Source organism: Trachurus japonicus, chromosome 6, assembly GCF_045865225.1.
Source record: "Trachurus japonicus isolate A0001 chromosome 6, Traja_1.0".
In the NCBI taxonomy this organism is placed as follows: Eukaryota; Metazoa; Chordata; class Actinopteri; order Carangiformes; family Carangidae; genus Trachurus; species Trachurus japonicus.
Genome location: NC_140912.1, coordinates 4,525,146 through 4,546,531, shown reverse-complemented (window position 1 = coordinate 4,546,531; position 21,386 = coordinate 4,525,146). Strand labels below are relative to the sequence as shown.

At 42.7% G+C, this 21,386-nt stretch overlaps 1 protein-coding gene across 1 annotated transcript; it reads right to left on the bottom strand.

Annotated features, from left to right (window-relative positions):
* On the bottom strand, window positions 1–20,203 carry LOC146985412 (C-Jun-amino-terminal kinase-interacting protein 1-like). The gene is made up of 12 exons (XM_085778358.1): window positions 19,740–20,203; window positions 13,516–13,591; window positions 10,902–11,489; window positions 8,844–9,449; window positions 7,390–7,668; window positions 6,638–6,713; window positions 6,366–6,532; window positions 6,166–6,269; window positions 2,927–3,037; window positions 1,866–1,936; window positions 1,582–1,680; window positions 1–836 (listed from the first exon to the last, which is right to left on the bottom strand). The coding sequence occupies exons 1-12, from the start codon at window positions 19,809–19,811 to the stop codon at window positions 764–766; spliced, it is 2,322 nt and encodes a 773-aa protein (XP_085634484.1). The 5' UTR covers window positions 19,812–20,203; the 3' UTR covers window positions 1–763.
* Window positions 20,204–21,386: the final 1,183 nt, after the last annotated feature.

Genomic DNA, 21,386 nt, shown 5'->3' with positions numbered 1-21,386 from the left:
CAAAAATAATGACTAAGACTCATCATAAAGAGACAATGAAAATGTTGGTTTTGTCTGAATACTTGAGCGAAAAGCAGCAAATCAAGCAATTTTAGGAGCTGAAGCCATCATATGTTTAGCATTTTCATTAGCCACATTAGCTCTGTGAATTTACAGATGTCACTGTCAGACAAGAAATTCATGGTCCCACAGGATGAATTAAGATGATTTTGGTAATTTCCCAGGGCAGGGTCGTCTCAACAGCTTTAGGTTTGATTCTTGATCTAGTTTGGTTTGTGGCCTGAAACCTGCTGATGTAGCTCAGTGCACTGCCGTGGCTGAATCAGCTGCTACCATGTGTGATCACTCACCATGTCGTCACTGGCTCCAAGTTCAGAAACTGATGATGTAAAAGTCCTGTCATCAAATTGACTTCATAGCCCTGAAGGCTGTCTATATGGTTTTACATCTAATATTTACTGTAGTTATATACTATACGTAATTTTAGCCTATAAAATATATCAGTATCAGATATTTGTGTATGGGTTGGGGTAGATTTAGTTTACATTTCTTGACATTGTAAGGGACATATTGTGATCCTAACCATCCATAGAGGTATTTATATAGTGACATGGCCAAAGTAAAGGAAGGCTCTCTGTATCACTGAAGAAAACAAAAAATCCACCATGCAAGTACTCTGATGTATCAGTGGTCCAGTTTGTGGCGTAAGACCAGGCTTACATGCACAGAGTGAGTGTTCAGTACATAGGATGGAGGAGAAGTGTTATTCAATGAAGATGTCTTCAGTAGGACAGGAGTAGCCAATGTGCTCCTTATAATACTGCTGGAAGGCCCTCCTGTGGGACACCAAAGAGATGAATTAGAGTGAGTTACACACATCTGTACACATCTGTCCAGAATCTGCGATCTGAATGAGGCTCAACAAGAGACTAAACTAAATCATGATGTAAGGTCGGCCGTGTACTGAAATGTTTATTGTCCTCTGGAAACTGTGTGGGTGAGATGGTTCAGAAGGAAGAAGAAGCTACTTGTTTATGAATTTGACTTTTGAAGCATAATAATGTTGTTGTTGTTTTTTTTTTGTTTTTTTTAGCTTCTATGACTTGAAATTTACTATTATTATGCAAATCAAGTTTTCATAGATCCATATAAGACCTCTCATCTGTATTCATGCTGACAGAGAATTTTACATTGGTATGCTCTGATGAAGGTCGTCTGAGACCGAAAGCTTAGCTTTTAATAAAGTGAGATTGCATAGATCTAAGTGTGCGGAGATATTTTTCTTCAGTTTGGAGAATTTTACATTAAAATTATTTAGAATGTTTGCATATAGAAACACATGTATGTATGAGATCTTTATCAAAATAGAGTGTATATGAAAGGAAGTTGTTTTGGTAGCAAAGATTCAACACCAATATGTTTTCTCAGTCCGGACGATCCACCACTGTCAACTGTTTTCTACTGAAGAAACAACCCCAGTTTTAGCTACAATACGTGCATGGACACCACCAGGGAGAGCCAGGGTTTACTGTATGTATGAAAAATAAAATGTGATCAAATACAGAACGGAATAAGTCTCACCCCACAGATTCGGCGAGAGGATGTAATGTTGTGTCGGACATCATCACGTGACAAGCGAAACGCTGTTGGTCAGGATGTTTGGTGATGAAAGCAAAATACCTGCAACACAAGAATCAGCATCACCCAGAGGTTCACCCAGAAAAAGCTTAGCTCAGATAATGTGAGATTTACACCATTGTCATGTAAATTAAACAGACTGGGAAAGAATTTACAAATTAATACAGCTTAATACTGTGCTAATACAACTGATTAGATCATATAATCCTTCATGGAGTTGGACTCACTTGCTGTGTTTTGGATGACAACCACAGAATGAGATGTTCTTCAGCTGGAAAAAGTGAAAACACTGCTCCCCCTAAGAGAGAAGAGACAAGTTTGATGTTTCAAGTAGATTTGCCCTACAGTTACATTTGCTCATTCACACACTCATTCATGCAGCGTCACTATAGTGCAGCCATGGGCGTGGTAGTGGGGGGAAAAGGGGACCTGACTAGGGCCCGAGTAGGAAGACGGCCCATGAAAATCTTGAAATTATTATTTTTTTGTGTGATGTTTTTATTTTGAATGAATTGGGCCCTCCAATTAATTGGTGTCATAATTTATTTCAAATATATTGATAACATCAACTGAGAGAATGAACTCTGTGTCAAAGTCCTCCCGACATATTGGACATTCTGGGGGCCCTCTCTTGGAGGCGAAAAATGGTTTAGTCCGCCCAAAGACAGCGGCCGGCGAAAAGTGAAACGTCAGTGAGCCCAGATTGAATGACCTGGAGGCTAACTGTCCTCATGCTGCCCAAAAAACATTAATCGGGGTATCGAAAAGAGATTGCTTGCTGAAAAACTGTCCCGACAGGAACGCGCATCGGCAGCTTTGTATAAATTTACCTTGAAAACAACCCTGCGCTTCGTGCACTGGCATGGATAGGGGCCCACTGACATCAAGAGTGTACAGGGCCCAGAATTTGGTGCTACGCCCCTGAGTGCAGATCTGACAAACAAACCACTCACACTCATTCACACACCAATGATACATCAGGGACAGTTGTGTGTTCAGTATCTTGCCCGAGGACACTTCGACACGTGGACTGTGGGACACGCACCACCTACTGAGCTGCAGCCGCCATTGTTTGTCCACATGTGTGAAGCCACTCAACCTGAATAAATCCTGGACTATTGATCACGATTGACAGAATGACATCATTACTCCCAGTGAGTATTGTAGTTACTGCTCATTCCCACTGGGAAGTGCTACACATCCAAATACAAAAAGGCTTCCTGATCACAGGAAAGAGTGAGGGAAGGAGGGAAGGTGAGTAGATGAGTAGTTAGATTAATGCACATACCCTGTGAGCAGAGTGACACTGGTCCTCAACGTTGATCTTCACTCCTTTCACACTGACTTCCAACACACAGGCTGAGGGGGGAGGACCTGCTAACCTCCTGTTACAGGCTACCTGTTCACACAGACACCATTCAATACAGAGACATGTCAGACAAGTCTGTGGTGATGGGGTCACTTCTAGTTCAGTCTTGATGAAAATCAAAACAGTTTTTACATTACGCGTCAAAGTGTTTTTTTTGGTTTTTTTTTACTATGTTTGGCCCTTGATAAAGGCATTTAAATATTTCTATTCAAAATGAGGGCCTTGGTATTTTCTCTTTTTTTCTACAGACCCAGCCATTCACCAAAGAGCACCATCTTAAAGACCGGGTAAACCAAGAATAAATATGTGTTTTAAGTTTATAATACCACAGGAAAACATATTATTAACCACTCCGTCAAATTTGGAGGACTAAAAAAGTCGTTAAGTATATAAAATTCTGCATAAAAGTTGTCAATAAATGAGCAGTTTTCTCTGGTTCAGAACGGTGGGGGCGTGTCACGATATGGTCGTGCTGCAGGCAAAGAAACCACGCCCCATGGCAGGAGAGCTGGACTTCACTTGCTGAACATCACTAACCTAAACATGTACACGTCGTCATGAAATAAAGACGGGAAAGTGACCTCAAACACACTCCACTACACACCCCAGTCCTCAGCACTGACACAGCTGATAAACCTAAAGGAAATATTTCTTACCTTCACTCTTGGTGTCTAAAACAGTCACAGCAGCAGCCATCCAGCTGCAACAAGTTATAATCCACCATGCTGCTCCCGTTTACATCTCGTTACCGGTCAGCGTGTTGCATCCATTTGCATTGTGTGAAAAATAAATAAATAAAGTTTTTAGCTTAGCTTTAGCCTAGCTTTAGCTTCAAGTGTCCTGACAGGAGAAGCAGTAGCAGAGACAGTGAATTATCTCTGGACCTGGTACCGAGTCCAGACCCGGTCCAGACCGCCCGGCGCCCGTGACACACGGCAGCCGTGTCCCGGTGGGAGGAGACCGGGGGAAACAACACGGTGGAGCCGGGATCAGAAACAGACTGGGGGAAACAACACGGTGGAGCCGGGAGGCTACGGCTGCTACCGCGGCTAAAAACTTTTTTTTTCTTTCACACAATGCAAACGGAGGAAACGGGCAGACCGCGAGTAACGATCAAAACGGGAATAATATCGATCGGTGGATTAATAAACTGTTGCTGGATGACTACTGATGCTGCTGCCTGTTTTAGACACCAGAGTGAAGGTAAGAAATGGTTTGATCAGCTGTGTGTCCGCTCGGACGTGTGGTGGACTGAGACCACGGCGGAGTTTTTTTTTTTTTTTTACGGTGTTTTCCGTCCGTGATTGTACAGTATGGCTGGTCTCCCGTGTGTGGATGAGAGGAGGCTGTTTGGTCGGACAGTGTGTTAATGAGGGAGACTCTGGTCAAAAGACGGTGTTGTAGCTGCTGCTGCTGCTGCTGTGTCTGTGTCTGTGTGTGTGTGTAACGTTGCGAGGGGTGTGTGACCGGGGGAGTCAGCCTCTCTCCCCGCGGTGACGGCTGTTTATCACGGTGTGAATATGTTAACGTTAGCACTGTAAACTCGTTGTATGAAGGAACAAGACAGTAGTGGTCTCCCCTGTGCTACGTTTAGTTAGCTGGCTGTTTCAAGTGTTTCAGCTAGACTGAAGAGCAAGTGGGACGGAAAACCTCGGAAGTCAGTTGGCTGAATGTATTTATACGTAGAGCAGAGCAGGGGGTGGGTTTATGTAAGTAAGGCCGCTTTACGTGAAGCGGCCCTCGACTTAGGCCCGCCCATTCAAAACCTGCACACAGAACAGTCTCTGTGGCCTAGCTCCTCAAGGAAATGATGAATGGGAAAAATACTTTTTACATGTTTTAAGGGACACATAAGGCCTAATTAATATGATGAGAAGAAAATTACTGAATTTGGTTTACCCGGTCTTTAACAAAAGAAACCCATAGTTCCACGCAGCACTCCTAGTCTTCGGCTTTTTTCAGTTGTCTTGAATGGCAAAACTTAAAGAAATTGTTAAGAGGCATGTTTCCGTGGTTACAACCAGGAACCTATACAGGTAAGCTATATATATACATGTACATATACATGTATATATAGCCAACATGAAGTTTGCAGCAGGAACAATTTGAATTTAATTCACAAATATGCAGCCCAATGTTTTATGTGTTTTGTTTGTATAGAACATGAGGTCAAAGGAGAAAACGTGTCAAATTACAAACTTCATGTGGAGCTGAAGTAGCTCGATGCTGTAACAGTCTTAAGGAGGATTTGGAGCCAGTGAAGGATTTTGAGGAAACACAATAACCACAGCTCCAACAGGCTTAGCTCTGCACTTACATCAAACAAGGGATAAAAACCAAGCCTATTTCTTAGGCCTTTTCTCGAAAAGTGCATATCCATAATAAAATGAGTATATCTCTGCAACCACAAGGTCTATTTGAATACTTTTGGTGTCATAGTAAAGGGAAAAAAATTAGAAATTGCTGAGATGTGTAAATTTCAGTATATGTGTTGCTGGTGAAGAGTAAATGAAGATGACACACAGAAAAAATTAAATAAAATGAATATTCGCCTAAAAAAAATCATATTTTTGATGAGTGTCCTTTAGAATAATGCTATCCAAGCTCAAACCCTCTATAAAATCATTGTACAACATAGTGGTCAGTCTGGTGGTCACTGCCTGTCGGTGGCCGCTGAAACCAGATGACTGTGCTGCGACTGTGTGCTGTCGGCCTCGGACGTGTGTTGTCAGTGCCTGGACTCTATGCTGGACATGGAAAGTTGCTGCATAGCGTATAACTGGAGGAGAGTGGGTGAGTTGTTTTCGTCTCTTTTCAATAGAAACCAGGCTAGCTAGCGGTTAGCAGACTTAATCTCTCGAGGGGGGGTCTAACTCGGTGTTACGGTGCGTTGGACCATGGGTTAAACTTACGCCGGAATATCCCTTTAATGGACAAAAAAGTGGTGGTTGTAAGAATAATAAGTTGAAACAAAATGCTGAAAGCATTCACACTAATAAGTATAAAGAAAATGGCGGAACAGAAGAACAATAGTGTTTACCTTGAAATACAATAATGCAGAAATATGTTGTTTACCTTGAAATACAATAATACAATTCTCACGTAATAACCAGTTGTAGGTTGTTGTTAGATGTCATGCTCCAGTTGTGTTCATGTACCTTCTGCATCGCAGCACACAGCACATCGTTGCCTTTGTGGATAGGGACCTGGACTGAACCCAGGAATCGCACCAGGAACTGTTCTGTCCAGCCGTCTTTCTGGACTGTGAGAAGGACGGAGAGATGGAAACAACGTGAATTATTAATGTTGTTGTTGATGGAGATTCTCTGCTTTTACAGAGCGGCTCTGTGCAGTGTACCTGGGTTCACGTCTTTGGCCACCTTGACAGCATAGAAGGCAGGGAAAATACCAGCAGCTCCAGTCCTCATGTTGTAGCCCTGACACCACAGGTCCTCAGACTGGTTCAGCATCAACACCGGGTCATCCGCCTCCAAGTAAAGCTCGTCTGCATGACGAGGGACAAACCTAGAACCAGGCCAAGAGTGAGAAAACAAAACAGATTCAGTCAGTGATGTGCTGATTGATTTACTCACGTGGACATAGAGTTTGTGCCTGTTTACAAGTGCTGACCTGTAGACAGCTCTGTGGCTCTGCTGTCGCTCCACTCCATCCAAAACACAGGAGAACACACCGAACAAGCCCGCACCTGTATGACACAGCATTGATGGTACAATCAACTGCTCACAATCTGAATCACACTCAAACAAAATCTTTTTTCTGCGTTGAAAAGAAGCTTCAAGATCCCCTACGTTGAGTTTAGAAACTTAAGATTCCAGAAACCTCACCGATGCACGCGATTAAGCTATTGACATTTGATGATTGAATTGATGTTGCCATCTGAATAATTGAAAACGGTATATGTTATTGTGATTTAAGTGTCTGTAAAGACTACTCAGATCTCCCATGTATTTTAAAAAGTTCCACTATCATGACAAGAGAAACACTGATGATTGAGTCTGACCACCAGACTCCACCAGAATGTGGCTCAGACATCATCACTGTCTCTATGAGGAAGAAGGTTGTTGCAAGTTTACTGCCACGACCTACAATGTGCTTCTACTACATATCAAAGAAAAAACCTGCAATGATGCTGCTCGTATACAGTATCAGAATCAGAATGTACTTCCACAGATGGAAATTATTTTCTGATATCTGAATGTGGTATATTCATTTATTTATTAATAAGACCCTAAATTAGCCACAGAAATGTTCAAACATTCACTTAGTCAACTCTATTTGCTACTGTACTGTAAAGCTGCAGGATAGCATGTGTTACACACCTAAATACATAACAGAATCACTTCTGATTTGATAATACAGACCTGTGGTGCTGTAGTTGCTGCTGCTGCTGCTGCTGCTGCTGCTGCTGTTGGAGAACAGGTTGAGGAACTTCCTGCTCCTTGGAGCTCCAGCTCTTCCTCCCTGAGACTCCTCCTCCTCTGAAGTGGTGGCTGACGTGACCTTGGACTGTTTACAGATCCTTGCTACAACTTCCCTCCTCCTCTTCATGTCCTCCTCCCTCCTTCTCTTCACATCCTCTTCCCATCTCTTCTTCTTCTTCTCCTCCTCCTCCTTTCGTCTGTTTTCCTCGTCTTTCCTACCTGCACGGAGAATAAAACAAAAAGAAGATTAAACTGACAGCAGAGCGACAAAGAAGTGGTTTGAGTCTTGCGCGGTGGTGTCCTACTGTACAAGGCTCCATTCTGTTTCTCTTGTTATGCTCTAATTGATTACAGTAATATGACAGAGATGTCTGTTTCTGTTGATGACACACAGCTCTGCATACAAACCACTAAACTCTTCATCACTTGAACCTGAGTTCTGACATCCTGTTTCTAAACTCCATTTCATAAAGTCATCTGAACGTGTGTGATGAAATAACAATGACACAGAGTGTGTTTGGTGTTGTACTGTATGTGAGTGTGCTGAAAACCAGGGATGCTGCATGTGCATCTGACTGCAGATCTGATGAATATTTATGAAGCTGTTTTTTAAGCAATGTAAAACGTCCTCTCTCTCTTTGCTCCTTTTATTCCTTTCAAAAAAACATTTTAGGTAGGCCCTATAGTGTTTTTATCGGGTGTGATAATGTCTTTTTAACACTCAACAGCAATGGACTGTAGCACTGTGCCCAAGACAAATTTCCCCTCGAGGGACAATAAAGTTCACTTCACTTCACTTGTATTAAAGGATATTTACTACAATTTATCCAAACTATCTGTTGTGAAATTTATGAAATATTATACTTGATACACAATATTTGTATGATTCACATGACATGATACACAATATTTTTATGATTCACATGACATGAAGAGTGGGTCAGTAGCAGTGATTGAACCACCTCACAGTTCTGTTAAAGTTGAGTGGGCTCATACACCACAGTTTCTAAATACAGCTACAATTTTTTTTTGCTAATGAATATAATGCCATCAATATTTATTATTCAAATTATTCCTTCATTAACTAAAAGTTAAGACATGTTACCCTTTTTTAGATGAAAATTAGTAAGTTTATTTTGTTGCAATGGGAGCATTGCCTTCATTTCATAATCACGGGAGTCCTATCATGAGACAGTGAGGTTTACCTTCCATTTTTATTCATTTTCGATGGACACTCCCACTGCTGAGTATAAGAATAAAACAGCTGTTTGCTTCTTATTATAAGCCTGTTTCTCCTGCTTCTTATTGGACATTTAATGAGCCTCACTACTACTAGCCTCTAACCCTAACCCTACAAATTTTCAGGAAAGTCCATAATGAATCTTTAACGTTACCTTGCTTCCTTGCTTCCTCCTTCTTCTTTCTCTCCTCCTCGTACTCTGGGTCTTCCTCCTCATTGGCTGACTGATACACTGTCTCTCCATCGCTGTCATCATTGTGCTCACTAAAACCTTGGAAACAGTTCTTGAGGCTGACCAGCTCCAACTGAGCGTGTTCATCCACCACCAGAGTGTATTTAACAGAGTCATAGTTCAACCCTGCTGCAGCTTTACTCTGTGGTTCAATCCAAGCAGTCACACTATCTCCCTGAGTGACAGAGCTGCTGCCATTCACCTCACTGTTACTGTCACCTGTGCCCCGCCCGGCATCCACCTTTAACTTGGTACAGTCCACCTCCGACTTTGCACAGTCCATCTCTGTTTTCCCATCAGCTGTGAAGGAGTGGGTCGGACCATTCTGAACATTCACGCAAGGGGTGGGGTCTCCCTCCCCCTCCTCTTCACTGATGTCAGGGTTGGTTCGGAGGGATGCAGAGGGATGCAGAGGGCCTGGTGGGGGCCCCTCTGTGTCTGAGCTCAAGGACATCCTATTTGACCCCCCCTCACTGCTGGACCGGGACAGAGCAGGGGGGTTGTCCTGGGTCCTGTCATGGCTTTGCCCTATAAACACACATGGACAGTCAGTGGGTAGACAAATGTGTTCATAAACCACTTCTCCACATGCAGCACTAATGTGGTTACGTAAAGTCATTTAGAGCACAACACAGAATTTACTCCACTCCACCCCCCACCCCCCCCCCCCTCAAATTATTTTACAGCTACAGGGAGCAGAGGCTCACAGCTGAACCATGTGTTTATGTTTTCTTTTTCTCTGAACAACAGATTACAGTCAGATTTAGTTTTCACTACACTACAGAGACTACAGTAAGCTTGATCTTTACCAGTTTTCTGCTTTTCACTCAAGTCTTTTCTCCAACACTTCCCTCCTAAGGAAGGCCTTGGATGATATTCCATAATATTGAACATGTCTATATTTTTCACCTTGAGCAATGTTTTTCACAGTATTTTTTTTTTTTTACAGTACTCTATGTATTGCTCTATGTAGAACTGAAACATTACATAGGATTGTATAATTATGAACTAATGAAAGTCTGGGCTGCAATGTAGAATATGTGGCAAGTACGCAAGTGTGACCTTGACCTTATGGTCTGTCCCTGCAGGCCTGTGCACAGCACAGTCTCACTTCAGACTATTCTTATCTGTGCTTCTGTGATGGTGGAACAAATGAATGGATCCTCTCTGAGCAGGGACGTCCCTCTCTGTCCTCAAGAGCCTCATCTCCTCAGAGAGCACCTCCTCTCCTAAAACCCTAACATTTTCAGCTCTTACTCTGCACTTTTGGTTCAATCCCTTTATAATCTCGATGTAGCTCTTAAAGGTGTACAGAAAAGAAAATAGAATTTAAGCCCACTCTGGGTCATAAAATTAGTGTAATAACTCATCTATCAGACGATGTAGTCCAAACTTTGTGCAAAATTCTATTTTTGAGTAAATCCGGGATGAAAGTGTGTATTTTTTTTTTCGCATTGGATAATGCGGGCGCACAGATTATACGTCAGCCTGTACACGATTCACTAGCCACTGATATTGGATCCGTAATCCGTCATTCAAACGTCTGAGACACACACACACACACACACAGAGCTCGGTCTCGCCCCAAGCTTTGAATATCCTGCCCACTCGATAACGACCAATCAAATTCGTTTTCCTTACTCGGGTAAACTCGTGTTGCAGCTTGTGACAACTCGGCGCGACAAACAGGACAAACGGCCATTTCTGTACACCTTTAAGATTTACATTAAGGTCCCTATGGCACTTATAAGTGGGGTTGGATAAGTGGCACTGGAGAATAGGGTCTGTTAAATAACTGGATTTAAATGCAAAGACAGTGGAGCATTCAGCATAAGCCAGATATTTTCGCAGAAGTTGGTGAAAGCAAAAACCAAGAGTATACCTCTGTACAAAGAGACAAATGCAGCTTTCCTACTGTACTTACAACATGACATGGCAGTAATAGAGGATAGAAAATAATAAAGTTTCCGGTTTCATTACCTTGGTCTTGGGCCTTGTCCTGGCTTTTTGCTACCGGTGCCACCGGTGTTCGTGGAACCACCATAGCCATCAGAAGAACTTCCTGGTTTGACAGTACGGCGTTTGGCTTGACCCCTCCTCCTCTGTTTCCCACTTTAGCTCCTACTTTAGCTTTCCCATCAGCCCCCCGGCCTTTAGGTCCATTTGTGTCCTTTGGCCTCTGATGTCCATTCCTCTCCTTCTCCCTCGCCTTGGACTCCGCACACAGTCTTCCTCCTCTTCTCTCCTCCTTCCCTGCTGTCACTCCATCCTTTCCCCTGATGTCCCCCAGGTTCCTCTCTTTCATCGCTGTCGCTACTCTTCCTCCACCTCTCCCTCCAACTCCTCCTCCTCCTCTTCGCTGAGTCCTCGGGGTGCTGGAGGACTGAGTGGTCCCAGATGCCTGTCTCTCCCGCAGTCGAGCGCGAGTGTCAGTTGCGAGTGCAGGAGCCTGGGCATTGGCTCTGCTGTGGGCTCCATTGGCTGTAGGGGGTCTAGGGGCTGGGCGGTGCGAGCTGAGCCGGACTTTGTCCTCTGCTTTTGGTTGAACGTCGGTGGGTGTTAGATCCCCTTAAGGCACACACGCAAACAAACAAAAGTATCAGATTAAGTATTAGGCAACCAGATGTATACAGGGGGATTAACAAAGTAGCCCACAATAGGCACTTCAGACTGGATCAGACAGGAACATTCATTTCTAATCATTCAAGAACATTTTGCTTTTATTCCTCAGAATTTGTTTTGTCTCTTGCATTGTGACGCATTTACTTCCCCTGAAAATATGTGTTTAATGTTTTAACCAAGTATGAAAAACACTGGTGTACTAGAAATGTCAACATTTTGAATTTATCTTGCTCCTGTTCAGTACCATATACGTATGTAAAAAGCTGTTAAATGGCTCCTTTAGTCATGTCTTGACTTGGCGGCACGGTGGCACAGTGGTTAGCACTGTTGCCTCACAGCAAGAAGGTCCTGGGTTCGAATCCCGGGCCGCCCAGGGCCTTTCTGTGTGGAGTTTGCATGTTCTCCCCGTGTCTGCGTGGGTTTCCTCCGGTGCTCCGTTTCCCCACCACTAAAAACATGTCGGCTAGGTTAATCCCAGTCAGTGCCCCTGACCAAAGGCACTGGCTCATAATCTGGAGTTGGTCCCCGGGCGCTGCACCGTGGCTGCCCACTGCTCCTCAGGGATGGGTTAAATGCAGAGAAAGAATTTCACTGTACTAGCTGTATATGTGACTAATAAAGTACCTTTACCTTTATTTTCTAAATTTAAAAAATCCTATAATTCCAGTTAATATTGTTTTGTCATTAGACCTTTTCACTCAACTGCAACGTAGACAAAGCTACTCCAGATCCACTTAAGACATTATGAACTTAGTCTCAGACTAAATAGATGATGAACAACTAAAATAACACAAGCTAACACCATAACAAAAGCACAATGACACAAGCTACTATGACACAAGTTACCACAATAACACAAGCTAAACAAACTAGCTGCATCATTCTGCTTCTGATTCAAGTCACTTTAATTGGGTTTCCAGTATAGTTTGTGATGGCACAGATTCATTGACATACGGTAATCAATAAATATATCAAATAGTGTACACACATCACTGTGGTTACATACAACACAGGATTAGCTATATCAATGAAAAATGCTGTTGGATTTGGTTAATGCTGTGGACTCAATGGGATTTGTAATTAAATATTGAGTTGAAGTTCTCATGAAAATACTGGCCCAATGCTGTTATAAGTCACATTTAGTTTTTATTTTCTGCAGATAAGTTCTAATACTAAATATAATTCATATAGGCTAATCACATCAGATTTTACAAAAGTAAAACTGTATTTTACAAAAAGAGTCCAATTCCTGGTGCTTCTGCCTGACATATGTGAGGAAGCTGATTCCCCCATAAACACACAGACACAGGTGGCTGCTGAGATACAGAGGCCAATCTCCAGTGGGGGAGGTCATTCAGCTCCTGCATCAGCCTTGTATCAAGTATCAAGTTTCATCCTCAGATGCCCCATGTTACTGCAGCTTTCTCCAGCATTTACTGCCACAGCTCCAAGCTTTACACAACACAGTATCTCATCATAACTGCTTCTAATTAGTCCTAAACAGATGTCACCGTTTTACCTATGGAACATAATATTCTAAAATATCTTTGTACAATGCTGTGATGCTGGTTGTTATGTTACTGGTTTATTTAGCATCTTTATTCATTAGCAAATGCAAACTGACAATGAGTCAATGAAATTATGATTATTTACAATAGGGAATCTCCATCAGCCTTCCTACTCACAGTAATAATAAAAATGTATTATTACTGGTTATTATAGCTGAATGGGTAGCTACCAACTGATGTCACTGTGGAGTCTGGAGCTGTGGTTAAAAAGTGTCAGCTGGTTTAACCTCCCATTATGGTTGTTTGGGTCACTCAGTTACAGGTCAACTGCCCATAAGGTTCAGGGACCTTTTCTGACTCCATCCAGGCTCTGGTTACAAAATATGACCACATTGCACAGTGGCAAGGAGAACTACGTACAGTCTACAGGTTTCATTGTTTTGAATCATGTAGTATCCCCCTACCTGTAATGTGTGGGGAGGAGGAGTGGGAGTCCTTCCAGCTGTCCTTCTTGCCCAGTGAGTTGTTGTTGATGGAGTCCTGTACAGAGATAATCAGACAGGACAGCAGTGTAAGAGCACAAACCAACAGGTTATTGGATTATCTAACTGATAACCTATAAAATCCTCTCACTGTGTCGCTCTGAGGATTATAGATTAAAACTGATAAACACAGAGGAGCAGGAGTCTGCTGCTCATCCAGGACACATGGTCTCTGTAACTGAGATTCCCCCTGATCATAAAGACTCGAAAGCAAATAGTAGACATAAAGATTTGACATTTCATGACTGAAGGATTGAACACATTGAAATTCAATGAGCTCTGTGTCTCCTCATTGCAACGGCTCCTGAAACCAAGTGGAAACATCCACTCATTGTATATAGTTCATAGACTGTAAAACAGGAGAGGGTGAGTTGCAGATAAAGAGTTTATAGGTTCAAACACAACATCATTCAGGCCTTAATTCTATATTCTCTATTCTTCTCCTATAATCTCTATTTCATGCTCCGCCCTGCCAAGTCATCAAAGATGGGGTGTCTGAAATGAGCTGAGTCAAGTCCAGACACTGACTTTCTCTATCGTCCTCTCTGATGACATCATCACTGCCAGGAAGAGGCAGGAGCATCCGCCAGGAAGTGAGCGGTGGTCTCACATCTACGTCATGGGAACCACGCAGAGCGCTGACTCACTCACTGACACCCCTCATGCATCTGCTTTCACCGTCGCACACCATGCTCTGTTACCATGGCTACTCAATGTGTGTGTGTGTGTGAGAGAGAGAGAGAGAGAGAGAGAGAGAGAGAGAGAGAGAGAGAGAGAGAGAGAAGAAGCACAACTCGTCTCTTCCTCCAGTCTGACTCCTGACATTTACACAAACAGGCATCTCTGTGTGCAGACAAAAACCTAATGGAGCCACTTTTATCATTAAAAGTTCTCATCAGCAATTAAAGATGGTGTCTCAGCATCGTCCATCATTTCCTGTCTGACACCCAGGATGAACTGTTATTCTGTCACAAGCTGAGAGCGTGTGAAGGGAAAAGAGCAGCATCTTGGTAAAGTTACTCTTTGGTCCCATTGTGAACATGGCACACAGTGAGTTCCCACTGTGCCTGTGTCAGAGAGGACGAGGAGATTCATCTCTGTGCCTCTTTTGAAGTGGATGAGTCAGTCATGTTCAATAATATGTGTGAGCAAATAGTCAAACAAAAATAGTCAATATAATGCTGATATGCAGCTTGACAAATATTCCCTCCTAAATGAATTCTGTGGTATAACAATTTTACATCAACATGCAGTCACTCTGGATCTCTGATTCTTTAAGGGACTTCCTGAATTATTTTCTTTAACATAACATAATCCTTGTACTGCAACGCCAATTAAATAAAGTAGGTATAACAAGTTAATTTGTTCACATTAAAGAGAGACCCAGATGTTTCCCTGTTTCTAGTTTTTATGCTAAGCTAGCTGCTAAGCTACTGTCCGTTGCTTCATATTTATGCAGCTAGAATTCATGAACACAGCATCAGACAGGACTGCAGTGTTAGATAGATAGATAGATAGATAGATAGATAGATAGATAGATAGATAGATAGATAGATAGATAGATAGATAGATAGATAGATAGATAGATAGATAGATAGATAGATAGATAGATAGATAATATAAAAGCACAATAGCAGCAAGTTTCAATAGTGCTTAATGTAGGTTTTGTTATTTCATTGTAACCGAAGCAGTACAATGACAATATAAAATCAGTTTGATGGGAGACTTCAGGTTATCTGACAACATGTTACGTGCACTGTAGAAACGTGTCCAACACACTTATTTACACCTATAGAGGGGCACTGAGAGTCTCATTTTAGTTTTGATCAGACTATATATCAAATCATGTGGGATGATTTTGAAATATTGGAAAACCCTGCTACTCCTATACCAGTGTGTTCAGAAGTGGTGCTAAAGTTCCTGACCAGGTCCAACTGGACAACTCAATGACCACAGCAGACGACATGTTCAGGTGTTCTACTATGTCAGGGCCGGGAGCAGGTTTGGCACAAACATTCATTTAGACTCAAGGTTGAAGTGATTATGTTTTAGTGGTCAATGATCAAAGTCACCGTGACTATAACAAGATAGCCTATCTCACACATAATAATAACACACTGTAACTCAAATACCAGCAAGAATAAGGATCTATAAGTAATACGATTTGACAAGCCACGAGGTCAACTTCACCTCTGGACATTGTTCAACATTGTGACTGTGGGAGCAGAGACTGTGAGCAGATTTCCAGCAGTCTGGCTGACTGATGGAGGAAACATAATGCTAGTTTCATTTTTCCCTTCACAAACACATTCTTATTGGTGAAAGAAATTGCAGAGTGGAGGTGAAGCAGAGAACATATGGTGAATTAACAGCCATTCTCTTCTTAACCCATTAGACAAACAGCTTCACAGCAACCACAGTCTCTTGCTGACTGCGCTTGTCTGTTGTGAAACGTAGAAGCTCTTTCTGCTTCAGTAAGAATCATTTTTATTCTGTCAGTGGAGACATTTTGCCACAGCACAGGATCCATTACAGTCTCGCACCACGAGATGTCTGCATCCGGACAGAACAGGTCTAACCGAGCTAATCTGCTAGTGCTAACATTAGCATCCAGTGCAGTGCAATTATTATTTGAGGCTCAAAACTGCTCATTAGAAACCCATGGCTAATGTCTTGGAGGGCGTGTCCATCTTTATTTATAGTGTAAAGTTGGACCACATGACAGCAACCTAAAGAAAATGTACTGATTATACTTTATAGGGATACGATTGGATATATAGTTCATACTTTGGTCTAGTTTTGACAGAATCCAGAAAATTCCCTTAATGCTGTCAATAAAATATATTTACAGTAAATAAGTAGCAATATAAATAATCTAGTATGACTTTTGATCAAATGTAGTCCTATTGTTGTCATGTTTTTGGAAAATGTTTGTCTTTTGTAATGTGATCTTTTGAAAAAATGTTGTAGCATGATTTATTACAAAATCAAGGTGATGATAATGGTCTTATAAACATCAGACCTGTGATCAGTCTGTAAATACGTGAACCTGAGGAAGTGTCTGCTGTATGTTTAGAACAGACATCACCTGATGTTGCCTCCCTCACACAGCTAAGTTTAGAAATTACAATTAGCTGATTTACAGCTAAGAAGTTTATAACCCCACACGCACACACAGGCACAGAATGAGGGTCAATGAGAGTCAAGGCTCACAGCCAGACATGGTAAGTGGTAGTGAGTGTGATCAGTCCGATCCTGTCAAGACTCCAGCTGGTGAAACAGGTTGGAGAGGAAACAGCAGCTAATCACGCTGCTGACTGAATGACTGAAACACACAATGAAATGATCACAGTGAATACGCTCTTTACTGCTCTGGTTATCAATGAACTGATTCCAATAGCATTTTGACTAGGTTTGACTATGCAGAATATATTTATATTAATTACTTCCTTCTTTTCAGGACAAAAAAATAATGTGTTTATGTACTGTAGCTAGTACTGTAGCCTATAATTCAGTGTGTCACACGTGAGAGACACTTTGAAGCAGTGTGCTGAATACCTACAGTTGATCTGTTAATCCACTGACACCGCCTCTCTACAGTGCTGCTGTGTATTAAACAGCAGGAATTAACAGCATGCAGTTTAGTGAAGGACTGAGGCTCTGTCATCTGCCTGTCAGCACATCAGTTTACAGTGGATCGTTGACTGATCAACGATGATCAATGATGTTGTGATACGATGTTGTGATACTGACTGATCAACGATGATCAATGATGTTGTGATATTTATACCTCTAAGACTTTATAGATGTAGATGTGCTCTATTTGTCTACATGTCTATGTCATTGTTAGTTTCATTTCTGAATGCAGCTGGTATATTTTAATAAATATCATTTTCCACATTACAGTTTTTCTCGATTGCTAAGACACATTTCTCGAAAGCTTCTCTCATTTTCTCTAAACTGTGAACACAAACCCCAATTTTCAAGCTACATTCACAAAACCTCAGACTCTTCTTGCAAAACCAAACTTTCACCTCAAAACAGTTCAATCTGTGCCCAAAACTGAACTTTGTTGCCAAATCGTGCCCCGAGTCAATCAAAATTAAAAACACTACTGAGCAGCCACTAAACACTACATAGAAAAATAGAAAACACAATGCTCAGCACAAGAAGCTGTAGAAATAAATGTTTATTGTTCACTGTAGGCTAAATGCATGTTGCAAAACAAAAAACCTGTGCATTTACACTGTAGCACTTCTCTCCTTCCCTTTCTTTCACCCTCCTCCTTACCTCTCCACATCCATTTCATCCCCTTTTCCTTCCTTCTTTTTTTCTGCCCAGTTCATCCCTCCCTCCCTCCCTCCCTCATCCTTTCTTTCTTCACCCTGTCGCCTCTCATCTTCTCCTCTTGCAAAACAAAAAACCTGTGCATTTAGCACTTGTACATAGTAAAAAAAAAAGGAGTACAAAAAACAGAAATCTTGTGCATTTACGTAATAAAAGCTCAATAGGTTGAGTAACCACAGCTGGTTCAGATATGGATGTAACATTCAACAGCACATTTGTTTTACATGATATTATATAATCTTCCAGTGTGAGAAGTTGGGAACTGTAGGTGAAATCAACAGGCGTTCCTCTGCATCTCAGAATTTAAGTAATAAACCTCATTTTAACCTTCAGAAAGGCTGAAGAAACACACCCTCAGATTAAGACATTGAACAGGAAGCTCTGAACAGGCTCTTTAGAAACAGATTAGTTCAAACTGGAAATTCAGTACACAAATACAGATTGCAGAGTTTGAAAGTGATCTTAAATTGATGTTAGTTGATTGGCTCCAGCTATGTTTTCTAGAAACCTGTGTCAAGATGCAACACTTGTGAGGTTAATTAAAACTAGTGATTGTAATAATGATACACTGAAAGAAGCAAGTGGAAGAGAGAAAGGACAACATCTTTGCCCTCTACAGTTACCAAAGGTCTTGCCCAACCTTTTATCACTGACAGAAACGTGGCCATTTATCTCAGCTGTATTTTGAGAGAATCATTTTCTAATGGCTTAAATATCTCAACTTCTTTGTGAAATTCACTAATGATAAATAAGCCAGTGAGTCACTCAGTCAGTGGGCTGCACCTCTTATTCTAAATACGGTACATTTGACCCACTTTTCACGCTACATCCTCTCCCCTTCACCTCATCTCCAGGCAGACGATATCGGCTGTGTTTATCCCTGCTAAGTCGGTGAAAGTCTGATAAAAACATCAAGTGATGAAAATCTGACCATCGATCCGATCTGATCTGATCGTCTGCCGCAGCTGCAGCGATCCCATCACGGGATGTCTCGGGGGTTTGATGCTGGTTCAGGGGGGAAACCCAGGTGAGTGTGAAACCGCTGCTCTGAATTGTACTGTCACCATAAACAGGATGCAACTAAACTCATCTGGTGTTAGTGTGAGCTCCCTCTAGGGAACACTGCTTACTGTTGGCTTACAGACTGAGCCAGGGTTCACTATATTCACCACCGTCAGGCCCTGTTCCTATATCATTTCATCTGTAGATTCAGCCTTATATTAAACCCTCTTCTTCTCTTCCTACTGCTGATCTTAAATATACATATTTTGAGAGATGACAGAACAGCTTGAAGGCTCCTGTTTCAACATCACTATATATCAGGGTCAGTCCCCTCAATAACCACAGTGTCCTTGAGCAAGTCACTGAGCCCCCAGCTGCTCGTCGGCACTGGGTGTGCTGGAGAAAAACAAGCCAGCCACATGATTGAATTATGAATATTGATGTTCTAAATATAGATATTAGCCAGAAATACAATCACCACAACAGAAAATAGGAGCCTGTGTACTGTGTTTACTGCAACATACAGCTGAACCATTTTCAGAGATGACCCACTGCCAGCACACACACACACAAACACACACCTAACAGCACACACAAACACACACACCCAGTGCTGTCTCATTCTGAGGGCAGGATCCTCCCAGTAAACACACACACACATGCACATACACACACATACAGAGTAACCCATTTATTCAGCTTGATGCCTCATTCTGAACAGAGCATCCACCCATATTCTCACACACATACACACACAGCAGCTGGTGTTGAAGCAGGGATCCTCCCAGTCCTCCTACCTGGGTGCCGGCTGGTGGCAACTGTGGGAACAGAGCCAGGGTGGTCGGCCTCTTTGGTCGATATTTGTCCATGACAGTTCAGGTTGATCCCCCCTCTGACAGGCGACAGCTTCTTCCCTCCCTCCTCCTCTTCCCCCTTCCTCCTCCTTTTCTTCCCCCTTATTAACCCAGTGTCGGCGCTCCTTCGCTCGGACAAGGCCTCTCCCACCCTCCTCTACCTCCCCCTCTTCCCCTTCTTCCTCCTCGGTCTTCTCAGCATCGATCAGCTGCAAGCTCAGCCTCTGGACACACCCACTCTACTCCATCCCTGCTTGATCATTGGCTGGCCTCAGTGTCACATCATCAGCATCAGCAGCATCACTACCACCACCCTGGAAAGAGCTGAGTAGAAAGGAGAGGTAGAGAGAGAGAGAAGGAGGGAGGAAGGGAGAGGAGGAGAGATGGGTGGTGTTGAATAGAGATGGGATAAACGAGGACTGACAGAGAGAAGAAGGCAGGGAGGAGAGAGGGGAAGGGTGGGGGGGAGTCAGAACCAGCCAATCAGAGCACAGCATGACATCACCAGCTCATCTGCCCGAGGCTTTCTCTGAGTTAAAGCTAATCAGCTCTGCGAGTGCTCCTGTGTTATGTCTCTGTGTGTTTGTGTAAATCACACACCAGGTAACAGTCACTGCACAGAGGTGACACACCAGTCAACAAACCAGTAGGTGAACCAGTCACACTGCTTTCCTTCCTGGAAAAGGAGCGGGCCTCCTGACATTTTCCTGGCGGCACGGTGGCACAGTGGTTAGCACTGTTGCCTCACAGCAAGAAGGTCCTGGGTTCGAATCCCCGGCCGCCCAGGTCCTCTCTGTGTGGAGTTTGCATGTACTCCCGGTGTCTGTGTGGGTTTCCTCCGGGTGCTCCGGTTTCCCCCACCACTAAAAACATGTCGGCTAGGTTAATCCTCCAGTCAGTGCCCCTGACCAAAGGCACTGGCTCATATCTGGAGTTGGTCCCCGGGCGCTGCACCGTGGCTGCCCACTGCTCCTCAGGGATGGGTTAAATGCAGAGAAAGAATTTCACTGTACTAGCTGTATATGTGACCAATAAAGTACCTTTACCTTTTATTTTGGAACGGTCCTTTAGCGTTTGGGGTCGGACTGGCTGAGGGGTGGTGAGGGGGGGAATGGTTGTTGGGGGTATTACTTGTGGGGTTTATATATTTTTTATTTATTTATTTATTTTTCTGAGGGGGTCACGTTTTAAATATTGAACTATGTATGCCCTATATTTGACCTCTGTTTTTGAAAATCAATAAAAATATTTGAAACAGGTGAACCAGTCACATAGGCTACCCCCAGTCAGCCAATTAACAATGCAGCCAGCAAACTAGTAGCCTATTTAATGCCAGATAGCCAAGGCGAGGCAAGGTAAGTTCATGACAACATCCTTTCCTCTGCCCTTGGACCCTCACATTGACTGAGGAAAAACTTCAAAGAAAACCCTGAACATGGGAAAAACCGAGAGAAACTGTTTACAACATGGAATGTGGAATAAATCGGATATCACAGTAAAGAGGAGCTGATGTAGGCAGCTTCTGGTGAGCTGGCTGGGTTATAGGGGCAGAAGAAAGGAGGTGATGCAGGCAGTGGCTGGTGCAGACGG

Coding starts and splice junctions, on each gene's coding strand:
- LOC146985412 (XM_085778358.1), bottom strand. CDS start 19,811: ATGGACAAATATCGACCAAAGAGGCCGACCACCCTGGCTCTGTTCCCA. Junction 13,592..19,739: donor TGCCACCAGCCGGCACCCAG/GTAGGAGGACTG, acceptor ATCTCTGTACAG/GACTCCATCAACAACAACTC. Junction 3,038..6,165: donor TGTGTGCTGCGATGCAGAAG/GTACATGAACAC, acceptor CTGTGTGAACAG/GTAGCCTGTAACAGGAGGTT.